Source organism: Dama dama, chromosome 19 (assembly GCF_033118175.1).
Source record: "Dama dama isolate Ldn47 chromosome 19, ASM3311817v1, whole genome shotgun sequence".
Taxonomy (NCBI): Eukaryota; Metazoa; Chordata; class Mammalia; order Artiodactyla; family Cervidae; genus Dama; species Dama dama.
Window position 1 is genome coordinate 90,776,197 of NC_083699.1, and position 17,887 is coordinate 90,794,083.

Here is a 17,887-nt window from a genome sequence, read left to right on the forward strand (position 1 = left end):
CATACTCCAGAAAAGAGACTATTGTTGGTCACATATTTTTTTCCCCTGATCTTTCCTCTATCAATATGTATCTCAAAAAAAAAAAAAAATATGTATCTCACATTTAGTTTGTTGTAGTTTATCGAACTTGGTCACCATCCTTCAAGGGTCTGTGTATCCTCAAATATTTTGTGCTCTCTTTCAGGTTAGGCTTATTGGGGCTAGCAGGCAGTGAAAGGTAAGGGAATGAACACCCTTGGCTCTGGGGTTTCTCAAACTATGAGAAAGGTGAGACCTCTCCCTTCAGCCTGGAGGAGATGTAATCAGACAAATAAGTACTGGTGTCCATTTCTGTCAGGCTCTCCTAGGGTGATCAGGCCCAGCTCTTGCTTCTCTACAGCTGAGGGGATCTGCTCTTGACTCGGCCGGCTCAATCCATGGTGAACATCTATAGCGTCCTCAACAGCCTCTAGTATATTCACCAGTAACATTCTGTTGGTGTCCTCTACAGGCCCTTTGTCTGCAGAGCCTCCTTGATAGCTCAAGGCTTCATTTATGGCTGGGCAGGCTCCACTCCAGCTGCAGCCATATTTATCTTACTGTTTGTCATCCCAGCAGGAAGCAAGAGGGATGCCAGACCATGAACAAAGACACTAGTCACTAGGAATAACATACAACCATTCACCACCACCTAATTAGTTCCTAGAGGACAGAATGTTTATCTCATCTTCTCTAATGAGAGAGGCTATTATCTCTCTTGGGAAGATACCCAGAGAGAAGAAATCAGTTTTACTTTATTTCTAGTAAACAAGAGTCCTGGGTAACTTTCAATGTATGCTCAGAGTCTGATGGGGATTTCCTGGAGCATGCAGATGTGACATGTAGCAATTAAAAATGAAACTGCTAGGGAAAAGATGTCTCCTGAACCACATCACTGGAGGACAACAGAGATGTGAACTGTCTCAGTTGTAGAAAAGAAATAGTGCATTCTTTCAGTTCCTTAAATGGCCCATGCTCCTCTCTCCTCAGGGCCTTCTTCACTGGTCTTCTCTGCTTGGGCTGCTCCTTGACCAGCTGCCTCCCTCATCTGTCCAATCACTCTTGTTCCTCCTTCAGGGCTCAGCTGAAATATCACTTCTTTAAAGAAGACTTCTGAGTCCCCATACCAGGCAAAGCCCTCCGTTTAGAAAAGGATCATTGATTCTATTTATACTTCTCCTTCCTGGTATTTTTTTTTTCTCTGACACATTGTCTTATTTTATTCAAATAGCAGTCTGCTCACACATGGTCCAAGAACACTTGAATAATAAAGCAAATATAATCACATGTTAAAAATTGGTCTTCAAACATCATAGCCAATGATGCCACGCTTGCCTATGATCTCGCCAACATAAAACCACATCCACACCTCAGTGGCCACCAAACCATTCAGTTAGAGCTTCCTTAACAGTGGGCTGTTTGAAGCTACCGGTTTTAGCACTGTTGATAATTTTTTTCAAGCTCTGAATTGCTGTAGGGATCTCAGCAGGGGTTGGAGGAACCAGCTCAACCTTGGCATAGTACCAAAACATGGCCAATTGAGGCTTCGAGTAAGTCACAGCAGCGTTGACCAGCGCTGGGGCCCTCTCCGCGAGGTTACGGACAAACTGGGCCATGGGACTAGGACGGAGAGCCCATCGCCCCGACTGGCTGGGTGAATGTCACCCCCCCCGAAGGTATACTTCTCCTTCCTGGTATTGAACACTATTTTTTTGGTTGTTTTTTTTTCCCAAATTATTCATTTAATATACATCTTTCCTAGACTTTCCTAGACTATGACCTTCATGAAGGCAAGAAGTATCTGTCTTACTCCTAGGTGTCTCCTAGCATGGAGTTCTGGGCTTGTACTTAGCACTCAATTACTTGTTAAGTGAATAAAAGCAGGAAGACATAAACATATTTCTAAGATTGATATACCAAAATAGAACAAAGAGTGATGGGGAGCAGAGATGGACCAGAGGAGAAGGAAAAAGAGATGATCCCACAGACTCAAATGGGGCAGTGAACAAAAGGAGTAAGGGGGGAAAGTGAGAGAGAACTGGCCTGTGTAAAAAGATTAAGAAAATAAATCTAAAAAATGAAGATGGAACTGGCTTAGAAGAGCTTTTACACCTAAGCCTGAGTGTTCAACCCAGAAAAGGGGTAGAAGGAAGCCACCATTCAGAGTGGAACAAATCCAGAACATCACACAGAGACATAAAGGCTCAGAATACACATCTCCAAGGAAATGACCAGGTTATTTAGGCTCTGATACACTGCATTTCTCCTGAACATAATTCAGTTATTTTTTTTAATGTTACAGTGAATTCTCAGAATAGAAAGAGATACATTAAAATAAAGGTCAACTTTTTGCATGAATTTCAGACAGGTATATACCAGTAATTTAATAAATACCACTGAGTAGCTCTGTCAATGATAAAACTTTTAAAGTAAATAATTCAACTCTGAATTCTCTCTCTCTTCAATCAGACCAAAGGTTTCTTGTTTCCTGCCAGAGATGGGACTGGCCTTTGGGGGGCTCCTTATGCCTCCACTGAAAACACATCACTTTTCTAGGTCAGGGCCATTTTGCTCCATCTCCCAGAAAATAGTCTTCATCATTTGAGAGTCACAGTGACTGAGCCTCAAGCCAGCAAAGCAGCAGAAATGATTTCCACTGGCAACGTGTACATGCTGTCATAAGAAACTAGGGAATGATTTTTTTAAAATGAGGAATGTGAAATTATCCTGCTTTTCCATTGCATCTTTTAGGAAGGAGCAAAATTAATAAAAGGAACAACTAAAAAAGAAAAAATATTGATATGTAACCTATACTTTCTATTTATTTTTTGCTTGTTTTTTTTTGGTTGCACTGTGCAGCTTGTGGGATCTTAGTTCTCTAACCAAGAAGTGAACCCTCACCCTTGGCAGTGCAAGTGCAGAGGCTTACCTACTGGACCTCCAGAGAATTTCCCATATTTTCTATTTCTGATAAGTCTGAGTTGACTTAAAAACACTTAAAATTTGAAAGTAGTACATTTAAAGAAGAGATTTTAAGTGATAAAAACTTTTCAAGTAAACATTTGTTTTTTGGTAGCAAATATCTTAAGCTTATAACACAGGTTCAGGTTTACAGAGAAAGAGAAAGAAAGAAAGGAAGAAGCAGAGATTGGTATTTTCCTCCAGATTGTTTGTTTTCTGCCAACAGAACTACTTTTGTCTTTAAACAAAATCAGCTTAGTTCAAATCAACAAAGTAAAAAGCCAGATCCTCTCAAAATCTAATTTTTAAAATTTTATAAAATTTAATATAATAAAACGTAATATTCAGGCTGTTCATGGTTCACAATAGCCAAAAAGTAGAAACAACCCAGATGCCCATCAACTGATGAGTGGATAAACTGTGGCACATGCATATAATGGAAAATTAATCAGCAATAAAAAGAAATGAAGTAATGATACATGCTAAAATATGGGTGAGTAAAAGATGCCAGTTATAACAGACCACATATTGTTTGATTCCATCCATATGAAATTTCCAGAATACACAAATCTATTGAGACAGAAAGTAGATTAACAGTAGCTTAGGGCTGGGGGGCAGGGTGTGAAATGGGGAATCACCACCAATGGGTATGGAGGTTTCTTTCAGGGAGAACAAAGAAGTTCTAAATTTAGATTGTGGTGCAGATATAAAGATCAGACTTGTGGTTGCCAAGAGGGAGCAGGGGAAAAGAGAGAGAGGGCTGGGAATTTGGAGTTGGTAGATGTAAACTATGACATTTAGAATGGATAAACAACAAAGTCGTACTGTATAACACAGGGAACTAGATCCAGTCTCCTGAGATAAATCATAATGAAAAAGAATGTTAAAAGAAAGAATGTACATATGTGTAAAAAGAAGTCACTTTGCTGTGCTAGCCCAGAGACTGGCACAACAATGTAAATCAACTATACTTCAATCCCACCAGGCTCCTCTGTCCATGGAATTATCCAGGTAAGAATACTGGAATAGGCTGCCATTTCAATCTTCTCCAGGGGATTTTTCCAACCCAGGGATCGAACCTACATCTCCTGCATTGGCAGGGGGGTTCTTTACCACTGAATCACCTGTATACTCCAATATAAAGTAAAAACTAAAACAAACAAAAAAACAAGAGGCTGATGGAACCAGGGCCATATTCTTATCCATGACACTGCATAGCTCCTCCACAGTAGGTCATGACACTATTCACGACACTGAGAATATTATAAAGGCAACTTAAACTATTCTAAACAAAGAAATCAAAGACTTCTGAGCAGCCAGGGAAAAACAGGAGCATATTTTAAGTGGATAGAAGGAGAATAAGAGGAGGGCTCTCCAGGGAAAGCCAGGACAGGTCACAACTAGAAGGGAGAGGAGGTTTCTAGAGATCACTGCAATCCAACTTTGCAGACTCAGAATTTTGATTAGACACAGTCACAGACTAACTAGACAGTGAAGAACAAAGATAACAGATAACAAATGCATCACAAAATAGTGGCTCTATCCATGGAATTCTCCAGGCAAGAATATCACAGTGGGTAGCCATTTCCTTCTCCAGGGGATCTTCCCAACCCCGGGATCAAACCCGGGTCTCCGGCATTGCAGGCACATTCTTTACCGTTTGAGCCATCAGAGAGGCCCATATTTTCTTCTAGCATGTGTAATTTTATTTTGAGTTTCATTCAAACAATCCATTCATTCCCTGCTGATTAGATCATGTGGTTGTCTTGAATTAGGACTGGCCTATCTATGAAAGCCATTTAGAAGACAACTTACCTAACTGTTGAGCCCACGCTATGGCAGTGCCTGTGTCTCCCGCATTGCCTTCAGCTAAGCACACCACTTCTTGTCCAATCTTCCACCCAATTAATGGATAAAAGCCTTAAAAACAAATAAACAATATATGTCACATAATAAAGAGTGAATTCATCACAGAGGTGTCTGCAGTGGAGCAACCTGATTATCTCAAAAACTAGCACCATGCCTGTGGAGACAGACTGCCTGAGTTCAAATCCCAGCCCTGTCTCATTTTCTAGGTGTGGTTTTACAAGTTTCTAACTTCTTAGCTTCAGTTTCCTTGACTATAAAACAGCCTACCTCGGAGAGCTCCTGTGAGAATAAACGTAGTTAATACAGAAAAAGAATTAGTGCCTGGCATAGAATATGAACAATAAATATTAGCTTTTATTAGCTACAAGCATATCTATGTCTCTAGAAACACAGAAACAATATTTCAATTGAGAAAGTAATGGTTATTACAAGATTTGTTTGTTAGAGAACCATTTTATTGCATTTATCTGCAGTTTCTAAATAGAAACAATGATCATTTTCCTTTTTTATTTCACTTAATTTTTATAAAGATCATTTTTCTAGCTTTCATTTTCCCAATTAAGGGAAAATGAAGAACAGTAGGGAGGATGAAAGACAGGAAAAAGATTTTAAAATTCACCTCTAAGTAACCATGTTAGAGGACCAGGGCTCAGACTAAAAGCCCCAAGTGCTCCCAAGCGTAGTTACACAATCTATATTTCTTGGATTCTGCATTCCAGGATTTCTTCGATTAGGGAGAACAAATTTTTAGCAGTTGTTATTAAAACCCTAAATATACAGGAGTTTCCACTCCTGTATTCTTGCCTAAAGAATTCCATGGACAGAAGAGCCTAGCGGGCTCCAGTCCATATAGTCACAAAGAGTAGGACATGACTGAGTGACTAACACACTCCCCGGTAGTTCAGTGGTTAAGACTCCATGCTTTCACCACAGGGGCTAGGGGGTTCCATCCCTGGTCAGGGAGCTATTAATAAGATCCCGCATGCCACACAGTGAGCCAAAAAACAGATTAGAATGAAACCCTGAATACACATGCATCACTAGTTGAGAAGTATCGACCCCAAAAATATTCAAGAAAAGAATAAATCCCAACACATGAAAGAAACTTTAGAGACCTAGAAAGATGATTTAAATAAATATAAAAAGTGTTAAAGGTAAATCTTTGAAAAACTGACCAAAATATCCTAATCTTTCTGAATTTTTCCATAAAATCCTTGTTATTTTTTAGTGCTTTTAATTAATAGAAAAAAAGCAAATTTGGTATTGACTATCTCGAAGAAGAATAATGAAAAATATCAGAGAATATCTTTAATATAAAATAGGAAAGTAGTGTCACAAAAGTTGAGTGGAAAAAAAGTGATATTTCATTAACAAATAAGATAAATTCTAACTCCTTACTTCCAACACTCTGTTGAGGCTTATTTCCAGTATTAATATCCAAAAATGTCCCAGTTCCCATGGTTAACTTCACATCTCCTGTCTGAAAGCAGCATTCTCCAAACATGGCTGATTGCTGGTCAGCGACCTGCCAAAGACAAAGATAAGATCTTTTTGCCTTTAGCAGTGTTCCATTTCACTGTATTCTACTGTCTTACTCACTACAGTCTCATGGTTCAATATTTTCTTTCCTTTTTTTTCTTTTTCCTTTAAACAAACTCCCTGGTGAGAACATAGCAACAACTATATAACAGGAGTCTCCCTAGCACTATAACATTATGTGCAAAACTAACATGTCTCTGGAATTTTTAGTGGGCAATCTACTTGACCACTTTGAAGGATCATAAGAATAATCTTAATAACAAAAGTCAGAATAAAATATGTGCAGAAAAAACAGCTAAGGTTGGTTATTTGCAACTTGCAAGCACCTTCATTCATTAGTCAAAATAACAGACCACACAAATTTCCCTTTTAAGAAGGAGCATAGGTGAATAAGTAGATGTAGGTTAAAACCATATATTTCCCAACCATACATTTTTGTTAAAAAGAAAAATTATAACTTTTTTTTTTGGTCACAACACATGGCTTGTGGGATCTCAGTCCCCTAATCAGGAATTGAACTCCAGCCATGACAGTGAAAGTGTCAAATCCTAACTACCAGGTCACCAGGGAACTCCCTATAACATTTTGCTAATGTAACTACATGTAGATATATTTAATATATATACACAGCAATATTTTAAGAACTAAAACTCAGATGAAGAATGCTTTCTCACTAATCAATAAGTTTTCTAGCCATACCTTAATCTAAACCTGAGCCTACTCGGAGTTGAATAAGACTGATCTTCTCCAAGGAACTTGTACTTTGAGAATTAAATTCCCCTCCCCTCACTTGACTCCTCCACCTACTGGAGTGATTGTCTATCTAGGGTCAGATGTTCTATACCTCCTTCTTAAACTGTTACAGGAAATTAAAAGCAAGGCCTGAGTCTCTATAGTCAAGAAAGAAACCTCAGGGACTTTACTGGTGGCCCAGTGGCTACGACTATGCTCGCAATGCAGTCGGCCTGGGTTTGATCCCTAATCAGGAAACTAGATCCCACATGTTACAACTAAGAGTTCACATGCCACAACTAAAGATCCCGCATGTATCAGCTAAGATCTGGCACAGCCAGATTAATTAATTAATTGCTAAAAAGAAACAAAGAAACCTCAAAAACCAGAAACAGCTAATTTTTCACTCATCCACAGATTCTTTACTGTCTCAGTAGACGAAGGGTTTTATAAAATGTAAATACACTTTAAAAAATAATAAAAAATAAAATGCAAATATTTGTCTTCTTTATTCTAATTGCCCTCTCACAGTTTCTCATTATATTGAATATAAACTAAGCATTGGCCCTATCACTGCTTTCTATCTCAGAATATCAAATATAAACCACATGTTACTCAGAATACATTTTCTAAAAATTTAACATAGTACTTTTCTGAAAAATGACATATATAGAAGTCAGGAAAAGTTATAAAGAATTTCCATGATAGAACACTAGCCCATCGGTCCCCTTTGCAGAAAACAGAATCCTTCTGATTATATTCAGGGCCCTTTAACTTAAAAAGAAAAAAGACACTCTCTTACGCAAGGATGTTTGTGTTTCTTAAACTAAACCCAACTATTCACAGATATTTATTTAGTTTATACTATACAAGGAAAAACCTCAAGTTTTCTACTTACCAAGGCCACTATTGGTATAGGCACACCAAATATCTCTTCATCTACTGATCCAAAATTGTGGCTTCAAATAAAATGGATTAAAAAGTAAGTTACAGCTCTAGAAATATTAATTCTAAAATTAAGCATAGCCCAAAAGTTACATAATGAACGTACAAGCACCTTGGAGGTGTAATAATGATAAAATGCTTTTCCCCACAAAGGCAAGGTGAATTCAGGGACAATTTTGCTGGTTTCTATATCTGATTTTCATTATTACCTCGTATCCTTCACAGGAGGCAGGAGAGAGAGCGGGATTGAAAGCAGGGAGGTAATGATCTTGCTCCAACACATCTGGGCATAAAAATATGTCATCAGAATTCTAGCTAAATTACACAAAAATCGGTGATTCAAAAAGAAGGGGAAAAAATTTCACCTCATATGGATCAAAAAGTCCAGTTGTGCTGGCATTTGAAAAATCCGTGGCAAATTCAGAACCTAAATTTACATTGGAAATGATCTATTTATTATCAGGTAATGTCAATCTACACCCATATCCTTAGCAGTCTCCACCTTGCCTGCTCTCAAATTCATTTCAAATGCACATTTCCAGTGCAAAGTCTCCAAAGCAATTTCCTGTTTAACGCCTTTAGGCACATTGTCAGATCATGATTCCTAGTTTAAAGATGAGGAAAGGGGCTCAGAGAAGCAATGTGATTACCTACAGCTATATATACTCTAGGTATAGTTGCAAAGAAGCAGATTCGGTATTGAACTCAAGTCTTACCAGGGTTCTCAGTCTTATGTTTGAGGTGTCATCACAATTTAAAAATCACTCTTCTCTTAGAAAATATCTGAAATTAATCTAGCTTTACTGTAACAGGAAGTTACTAGGGTCCCAAAAGAAAACAGGATGTCTGGGATATGGGGGAAAAAGTTTAAAACTTTCACTTCTTTAAGATGAATGATTTCTATCGGTCAAATTCCAGTTTCTTGAGCAGATCTATCAAATCACCTTTACCTTTTGTGAGCTTATGTAACAGCCAGGTATCAACAGTCCCAAAGCAGCAATTTTCTTCTTCCACTGCCTTTCGCACCTTGAAAACACAACAGCACATGATCAGTTCTGTTAGGTAGTTAGAATAGGAAACAGGGGTCCAAAATGGCAGTGCCTAAAAGACAAGGAAGGGAAAAGCCTGCGAAAATAGAACAGAGGAAGGTCAAAGGAAGGTCGGAGGACCGGAGTGAGGACTTCAGGTAGACCAAACAGCACTCCTGGGTAGCCCAATTTGCATAGGGTAGGCCCAGGGGGAGGGAAAAACATATAAAAAGAGGAACCAAAGGGCTCTCCCGCCGCCCCCCCCCACATGCGTGCGCTCTCTCTCTCTCCCCCACGCACTGGTGTGCTCCCCCACTCTCTTCTCTTCACGTCTTTGGGTTGGCATGCCCTTATGCTTCGAGGATGGATTCTCCTGCTATCTTCTAAATAAAATAGAGCTGTAATACTGCTTTGTCTAAAAGCTGTAACACATTTGTCCAAGACCCGAGAGCTGTGACGTGCTAAGGGCTTTAATGTCCGTCGCTCCAAATCTTTGTTGTGACGAGACAGAACCGAGGAGCATACACTCACCTGACAGTTCAAAAAGGATAAATTATTAAGTGCATGATCAAGTGCCAATCACTAAACACAGTATCATCCCATTTTTTATAAAAATTGATATATAGAGAAATAATTTCTAGAATTGACCCTCAACAATTCTAAGCAATTACTATAGAGTACAAAAGGCTTTAGTTTTACACTAAGTATGCTTACTTTTGTGATGAAGGAAAAGTGTATCTATTTTTTAGTTTACATATACAAATATGTCTAAATATAGAAAGTCTAAAATGGGATATAGCACAATAAAGCTCACATGTCAAATCAAACCAGTTGCCTGTTTCTGTATCACAAGTTAAGAATGCTTTTATAATTTTATAATGGTTAAAAAAACAGAAAGAATACTTTGTGACACATAAAACATGAAATTCAACTTTTCATTTCCTTAAAGTTTTACCAGACACAGAACACAGCCACACTCCTTTCTTTATATATTATTTATGGCTACTTTCATGCTAGAGTGGTGGACTAGTTGTGAGGGAATCCTCATGATCTCTGAAAGTCTAAAATATTACTTACTTGGCACATCACAGAAGAAATCTGCCAAAGCAAAAAAAGAATCAAAACCTCCTTAAACTAGCTAACAGAGAAACTGCCATGCTTGTAAAGATATCGTTAACTTACTGGAAAACAATTCCCCAAATCCTACTTGATTATCTCTCCAACTCTTATTTGTCCTTCAAGACTAGCATTTCCTGGATGTGCCCAACCCAGCATTCAAGGACATCTTCCATACAGTCATTATCTCACAACACCATCCATTCCCTAAGCTCCTTAAGAGCAGGAACTAGATTACATTTATAACTCCAACACCTAGGAACATCCATTTCAAATAACAGATGTTTAAAAAAAAAAAAAAAAAAACTTGCTAAATAAATGAGGTAAAAAAACAACAAATGAACACATTTAAGAATGAATTGTACTTTAATAGTAGAAGGGATCAATAAAAGAAGATGAATGGCATAAGTTTTAAAAAGAGAAGTCATCTGTAGATTCCTTATAGCAAGTATTTTGAAGAGTCAGGTATAATACCACTTAAATATGGAGTGTGTACATGCTAAGCTGCTTCAGTCGTGTCCAACTCTTTGCAACCCCTTAGACTGTAGCCCCCCGGGTTCTTCTGTCCATGGGATTCTCCAGGCAAGAACATGGAGTGGGTTGCCATGCCCTCCCCCAGGGGATCTTCCAGACTCAGTGACTGAACCTGTATCTCCTGTGACTCCTACCCTGCAGGCGGATTCTCTACCGCTGAGCCACCCGGGAAACCCTAAATATGGAGTACTTAAAGTAAAATAATGATATTTGAAACTTTAAATCTAGAAATTGTGATTCTATAATTTGTTTCGAATTAGATGAAGGTTCACCTGCATCTTTCTTTTTTGCCATGCCATGTGTCATGATCCCAGTTCCCTGACCAGGGACTGAATCTGTGCCCCCGGCACTGGGAGTGCAGTCCTAACCACTAGACCAACAGGCAAGTCTCCAAAGGTTAGTCTGCATTTCAGCGAGTAGCAACAATGCCCACCAGGTAGTAAACTCACTTGTTCATTTAAAAACTACTTCAGGGCCAGCCCCTCTGATAGGCAGTAGGTCCTCATGAGGTTACCGAGGGACAGAGTGGTATCAGGGCTTCCTAAAGCAGGAGGACCAAGAGCAATCCTCTTTACATTGGGTTAAGACTCCAAATGACTCTACTCTAGGAGTAGGGGTAAACTAAAAGTTTCTTATAGGAACTCCATCTCAGCTTTGAATCATTTCAATCAAGCTGGATTTAGAAAAGGCGAGGAACCAGAGATCAAATTGCCAACATCCTCTGGATCACAGAAAAAGCAAGAGCATTCCAGAAAAATATCTACTTATGCTTCATTGACTAAGCTAAAGCCTTTGACTGTGTGGATCACAACAAACTGTGGAAAATTCTTAGAGATGAGAATACCAGACTACCTTATCTGCTTTCTGAGAAACCTGTGTGCAGGTCAAGAAGCAACAGTTAGAACCAGACATGAAACAATGGACTGCTTTAAAATTGAGAAAGGAAAAAAAAATAAAATAAAATTGAGAAAGGAGTACGTCAAGGCTGTATATTGTCACCCTGCAATCAAACCAGTCAATCCTAAAGGAAATCAACCCTGATATTTATTAGAAGGACTGATGCTGAAGCTAAAGCTCCAATACTTTGGCCACCTGATGCAAAGAGCTGATTCATTGGAAAAGACTCTGTTGCTGGGAAAGACTGAAAGCAGGAGGAAAAGGGGCAACAGAGGCTGAGATAGTTGGACAGCATCACCTACTCAATGGACATGAGTTTGAGCAAATCTGGGAGATGGTGAAGGACAGGGAAGCCTGGTATACTGCAACCCATGGCATCACAAGGAGTCAGACATGACTTAGTGACTGAATAATAACAAAGTAATCAGGCATATGAGGAAACAATAGAACATTACCGCAGGGGTAGCTGGTGAGGGTGGGAAGGAGAAAGAAACAAACCATAGGAGTTACAGATACTAGCCACGGACTTTTAAAATACCATGCTGATTTGGGGCATGAGGGTGGAAAGAAATCCTAAAACTAGAAAACTAAGAACTTAAGGGTTGGGTTTTAATAATAGTGTATTAGAAACAAAGACATAATAAAAGAGTTGGAAGACAGGTTAGATGAAAATACCCAAAATAAGGCCCATAGAGACCAAAGAATGGAAAATATGTAATAAAGAGTAGGAGTCAAAAAGGATTTAGTCAAAAGATCTAACATACATGTAAGCAGACTTTTAGAAGGAGAATGGAGCAGAAATTTACACTTGAAGATAACAGTTGATAAGTTTTCCAAATCAACAAGATATCAAGCAATGAATTTGAAACATCATACAAGGCCCAAGCTTCCCAGGTGGCACTAGTGGTAAAGGACCCGCCTGCCAATGCAGGCGATGTAAGAGACATGAGTTCCAGCCCTGGGTTGGGAAGATCCCCTGGAGAAGGGAATGGTAACCCACTTCAGTATTCTTGCCTGGAGAATCCCATGAACAGAGGAGCCTGGTGGGCTATAGTCCATGGGGTCAAACATGGTCGAATACGACTGAAGCAACTCAGCACACATGCATGCATGAGGCCCAAGCAGGTTCTGTGCTGAGATAAGTGCAGAAAATGTGTTTGATAAAGTCAGCATCCACACATAACAAAACATCTTAGCACAGAGGAAAAGGAGAGTATTTCCTTAGATTTGATAAAAAATATCTAAAGAAAACCTATCATGGATTCATACTAAATGGTGAAATGTTGAAAGCTTTTGTTTCAAGATCAGGATGAGAAAAGGATCTTTGCAGTCATCCTTTCTAGTCAATATATCCTGCAGGTCCTTATCAACATAAAGAATAAGAAATAAAAGTAGAGTCATATTTCTGTATCACATGTTACCAGGAAATTGTAAATTAAACCAGTGAGATACTACTTCACGACTATTGTGTGTTAGTCACTCAGTCATGTCCAACTCTTTGCAACCCCATGAACTGTGAAAGTGAAAGTGAATCCCTCAGTCGTGTCTGACTCTTTGACTCTTTGCTACCCCATGGACTGTAGCCTACCAGGCTCCTCCATCCATGGAATTCTCCAGGCAAGAATACTGGAGTGGGTTGCCATTTCCTTCTCCAGGGGATCTTTCCAACCCAGGGATTGAACCCAGGTCTCCCGCATTGCAGGCAGACACTTTACCATCTGAGCCACCAGGGAAGCCCATGGACTGTAGCCCACCAGATTCCTCTGTCATGGGATTCTCTAGGCAAGAACAGTGGAGTGGGTTGCCATTTCCTTCTCCACTTCACAAACTCACAACTATTAGAATAGCTAAAATCCAAAGTACTGACATCAAACGTTAGCAAGGATATGAAGCAACTCCCATTCATCATAGGGATGAATGCAAAATGGTAGAACCACTTTGGAAGACAATCTGGCAGTTTCTTAACAAATTTAAAACATACTCTTACCTTATCATCCAGCAATTGCATACCTAGGTATTTACCCAAATGAGGTGAAAATTTATGTTCATATAAAATCTGCACAGTGAAACCACTGTGAATGATACTGTAATTGTAGATATATCACAATAATACTTTATAATAATGTGTCACTATTAATTAATCAATTGTAACATGCAGCATATGAATGCAAAATGTTAATAATAGGAAAACTATATTGGGGGAATATAGAAACTCTGTACTTTCTGCTCAAGGTTTCTGTAAACCTAAAACTCCTCTGAAATTAAAATGTATTAATTTCTTAAAGGACAAATGATTTATTCAGCTTGCACATATCTTCTTGAATCAGTCTGGGTAGTTTGTGCATTTCTAGGAAATTTCCCCTTTTATTCAAGTTATCTAATTTGCTGGCATACACTTGTTCATAGTATTGTCTAATGCTTTTCACTTCAGTGAAGCTGGAATTAATATTAACTTTTTCATTCATAATTTTAGTTATCTGGATCTTCTTTTTTGTTTTTTTTTTCTTTGTCAGTCTAGCTAATCTTTTCAAACCAACTTTTGATTCTGTTGATTTTTTTCAACTGTTTTTCTATTCTTTATTTGAACAGCTTTCACTCTAGTCTTTATATTACTTTCCTTCTGCTTGTTTGAGTTTAGTTTGCTCATTTTTTTTTTCAGTGTCTTAAGATAGAATATTAGATTTGTTTTAATGCAGTCTCTCTATGTAATATAGTCTTAATCAATATTTCCCTGTAAACACTATTCTTGCTACGTCACATTTTGGTATACTATGTTTTCATTCATTTTCATTCATCTCAAAATATTTTCTAATTTCTCTTGGGATTTCTTTTTTTAACCGATTATTTAAATTGCTTTGTTTAATTTCCACATAGTTTTGAACTTCCCAACTTCCTATTATTTATTTCAAATTTCATTCCTTTGTAGTCATAGAAATACTTTGTATAATTTCTGTACTGAGACTGTATTATGGTGTAGAATATAGTCTATCCTAGAGAAGCTTCCATACACACGTAAGAAGAATGTATATCCTGTTGTTATTAGTTTTCTATAAAAGTCTATTAGGTCTAGTTAGCTTATGCTATTGTTCAAGTTTTCTGTTTCTTTATTGATCTTCTCTCCAGCTGTTCTACCAATTATTGAAGTGGGGCACTGACATCTCCAACTACCACTGATGGGAATTGTTTATTTTCACTTTTGGTTCTGCCAGTTTTTGTTCCTGTATTTCAGAACACTGTTATTAGGTGCATACAAGTTTGTAACTGTTGTATATTTCCGATGGATTGACTTATTATTATAAAATGCTCTTCTTTATCTTTAGTAAAATTTTTGTTTGTTTTTAAAGTCTGTTTTATCTAATATTAGCATAGTCACTTAGCTTATGGCTGCTGTTTACATGGACATCTTTTCTATCCATTGACTTTAAAAAAATACTTCACTGAGGTATAGCTGATTCACATTGTTGTATAAATTTCTGCTATATAGCAGAATGATTCAATTATATATATGTATATATACTTTTTCATATTTTTTCCATTATAGTTTATCACAGAATATTGATTGTAGCTCTGTGTGCTACAGAGTAAGTCCTTGTCATCCTATATATTCATCAGCTAATCTCAGACTCTCAATTTGCATCAGCTAATCTCAGACTCTCAATCTTTCCCTCAACAACTCCCTCTGCCCCTTGGTAATCATAAGTCTGTCTTCTATATGTCTGTGAGTCTGTTCTGCATAGTAGATTCCGTCCATTTACTCTTTTATTTAAGCATCATTTTGACTCATTTATTAGACTTTTGCATTTTCTTTTTTTGGGAGGGGCATGCTGATCAGGGACTGAATCTGGACCCCAGAAGTGAAAGCCTAGAACTCTAACTCCCTCTAGACCACAAGGGAACTCCCCATTTAATCTTAACTGATTTTTTGGTCTGAAGTATGTCTCCTGTAACATAGCACACAGTTTGATTTCATTTTTTTAATCTAGTCTAAAACCACAATGAAATATCACCACCCCACCCACCAAAATGGCTAAAATTAAAGACTGATAATATCAATTATGATGGTAAATGAAATTATAAACTCTCTCATTCACTGCTCAGGGGTGTGTAAACTGACAAAAAGTGGAAAAACGTTTCATATTATCCACTAAAGGTGAAAATATATATACACCTTTATGCCCTAAAAAATTCCATTCCCATGTATAGATGCAATAGAAATACATTTACAGCAATAGAAATACACAGCATTATTCATAATGGCCCCAGACTGGAAATAACACAAATGTAGGTGAACAGAATGGATACCTACACCATGGTAAAATCATATGCTGAACACTAAACAGCAATGAGAATATAAGAAAATTAATTTACACACAATGTGGGTATATTTCACAAATATAACGCTAAGCAAAAGGAGTCAGACACAAAAGAATAAACACTGTATGAATCCATTTACAAAGTTCGAAAATATCCCAGCAAAGAAAGCTAAGTGTAGTGCCGAGGAATAAACACGTAAGTTACAAAAATGGAAAGAAAATGTAACACACAGTGCCACAGTGTTCTATTTCTTGATTCAAGTAGTGTTAAACAGATGTTTGCTCCACAAAATATCACTGAGTGGTAGGTACATTTTAGTTCATTTACTTTTCTATATGTGACATGACTCACCATAAAAATGGTTTACAGAAATATTGAGTAAAGATTCCTTGTCTTCCATCCCAATGTGGTAGACACAATTTTCCCTCAAATAATCAAATTAATATCCTTATTCTTTCCATTTTTTTCATCCCTCACACACACACACACACACACACACACACACACACACAATCTTTCCTTACCTCAGTCAGGTTCTGCAAAATCCAGGCCAATCTCAAAGAAACATGCTGAGTTGTGAAAGTGAACAAACTGGCTGCTAGAAATTGTTTACTTCTAGTGAAAAAGTGCAGTACTCGGCAGGAACTGTGTATGAGCTATTTTTTTAAAAAAAGATATTTTAGAAAAATGTGTTTAGTGGCGTTTGATGTTTCTATATCAATTCTATACACATGCAAACAAACTCAACAGCAAACAACTTCTTTAACTCTTTCTATAGTGTCCTCAGCACATAGGAAATCAAGCAAAGCACCCTGAGAGGACAATTTGCAGTCTAAAATATGAAAAGTGACACACCATGAATATCTTTAAAACATTAGAGGCTCAAGTACTTACAAAAACCTTTTAAAAAATAGTTTAAAAAATAGTTATTTTTTACCTCTTTACCTATTTTTTAACTATGGAAGTAAAGCAAGAGAGTCAAGGGAAAAGGCTATTTTTCTATTAGAAATATATTTTTAATCAACTTAGTATTAACCCAGAAGGGACGTTTCCCTACACACTGTGTTTAAAATTTGGGATGAATTATTTTATTTAAATATACTATTTCTATTTCTCTAATGATTGAAGATGAAATATACAGTTTTACTTTACTTCTTAGTATGCAAAATCTTTAATTGGAAAAAAAAAAAGCCTTATACAAAAAACTAGCATCGAGTTTTAAGGTTTGTAAGACATACTAAAAAACCCCCCAAAACAACAAAATAAACACGTATCCTGCTACCTAATGACAAGGATGCAGATGGACGACTCAACTTCTGAAACTGATGTTTTGCAAAAAATTCAATTATAGAGAATTTATCTACTTGCATATTTTCCTCTGTCATTCCTACTCCTCCCCAAAAGACATTGAAAGATTTTGGTTTATTTAAAATAGAAATACAAATTTATTTTTCTTTCATTTTTAACATAAGACATCAATCAATAAACATGTAGACTCAGTTCTCTCATTACAGTTTTATTCTTCATTTTTTTTGAACAAGTAGACGTCAATTTTTTTCACCTTTTCTTGCTTTTTGATGAGAGCATTTAAGTTCTACTCCCTTAGCAAATTTCAGTTATACAATATAGAATTATTAACTATAGTCATCACATTACACGTTAGACTCCCAGACCTTATTCATCTTATAACTAGAAGTTGTACCCTCCTTTTCACCCTGTTCAGTACTCCAACCTTCCGCACTCTGACCTTCTGCGCTTTACATTACTTATTAAATATAAGAGTTTTTTTAAAAGTATTTAATAATCCTCTTTCTGATGTGTTATATGTTAAGAAATGCTTCAAATTGAAGTAAGTTCTTCCTCTACAAGCAACTAGATTTTTCTCTATAAAAACTTAGATTTGGGATCCTTCAGGGATCTTCTGTTAAAATGTA

General features: G+C 37.3%; 1 protein-coding gene and 1 pseudogene across 3 annotated transcripts in view; both read right to left on the reverse strand.

Moving 5' to 3' along the window:
* The window catches only part of GK5 (glycerol kinase 5), a 79,114-nt gene that overhangs the window by 26,825 nt on the left and 34,402 nt on the right, over positions 1–17,887 (reverse strand). For all 3 annotated transcript variants that reach the window (XM_061167768.1, XM_061167770.1, XM_061167769.1), the window contains 7 exons: positions 16,478–16,609; positions 9,015–9,090; positions 8,430–8,491; positions 8,274–8,347; positions 8,018–8,078; positions 6,247–6,373; positions 4,795–4,899 (listed from right to left, as the gene is read on the reverse strand). In XM_061167768.1, the coding sequence (XP_061023751.1) occupies positions 4,795–4,899; positions 6,247–6,373; positions 8,018–8,078; positions 8,274–8,347; positions 8,430–8,491; positions 9,015–9,090; positions 16,478–16,609 (637 nt within the window). The remainder of the gene's footprint in view (positions 1–4,794; positions 4,900–6,246; positions 6,374–8,017; positions 8,079–8,273; positions 8,348–8,429; positions 8,492–9,014; positions 9,091–16,477; positions 16,610–17,887) is intronic.
* LOC133074044 (ATP synthase subunit g, mitochondrial-like) lies at positions 1,205–1,648 on the reverse strand (annotated as a pseudogene).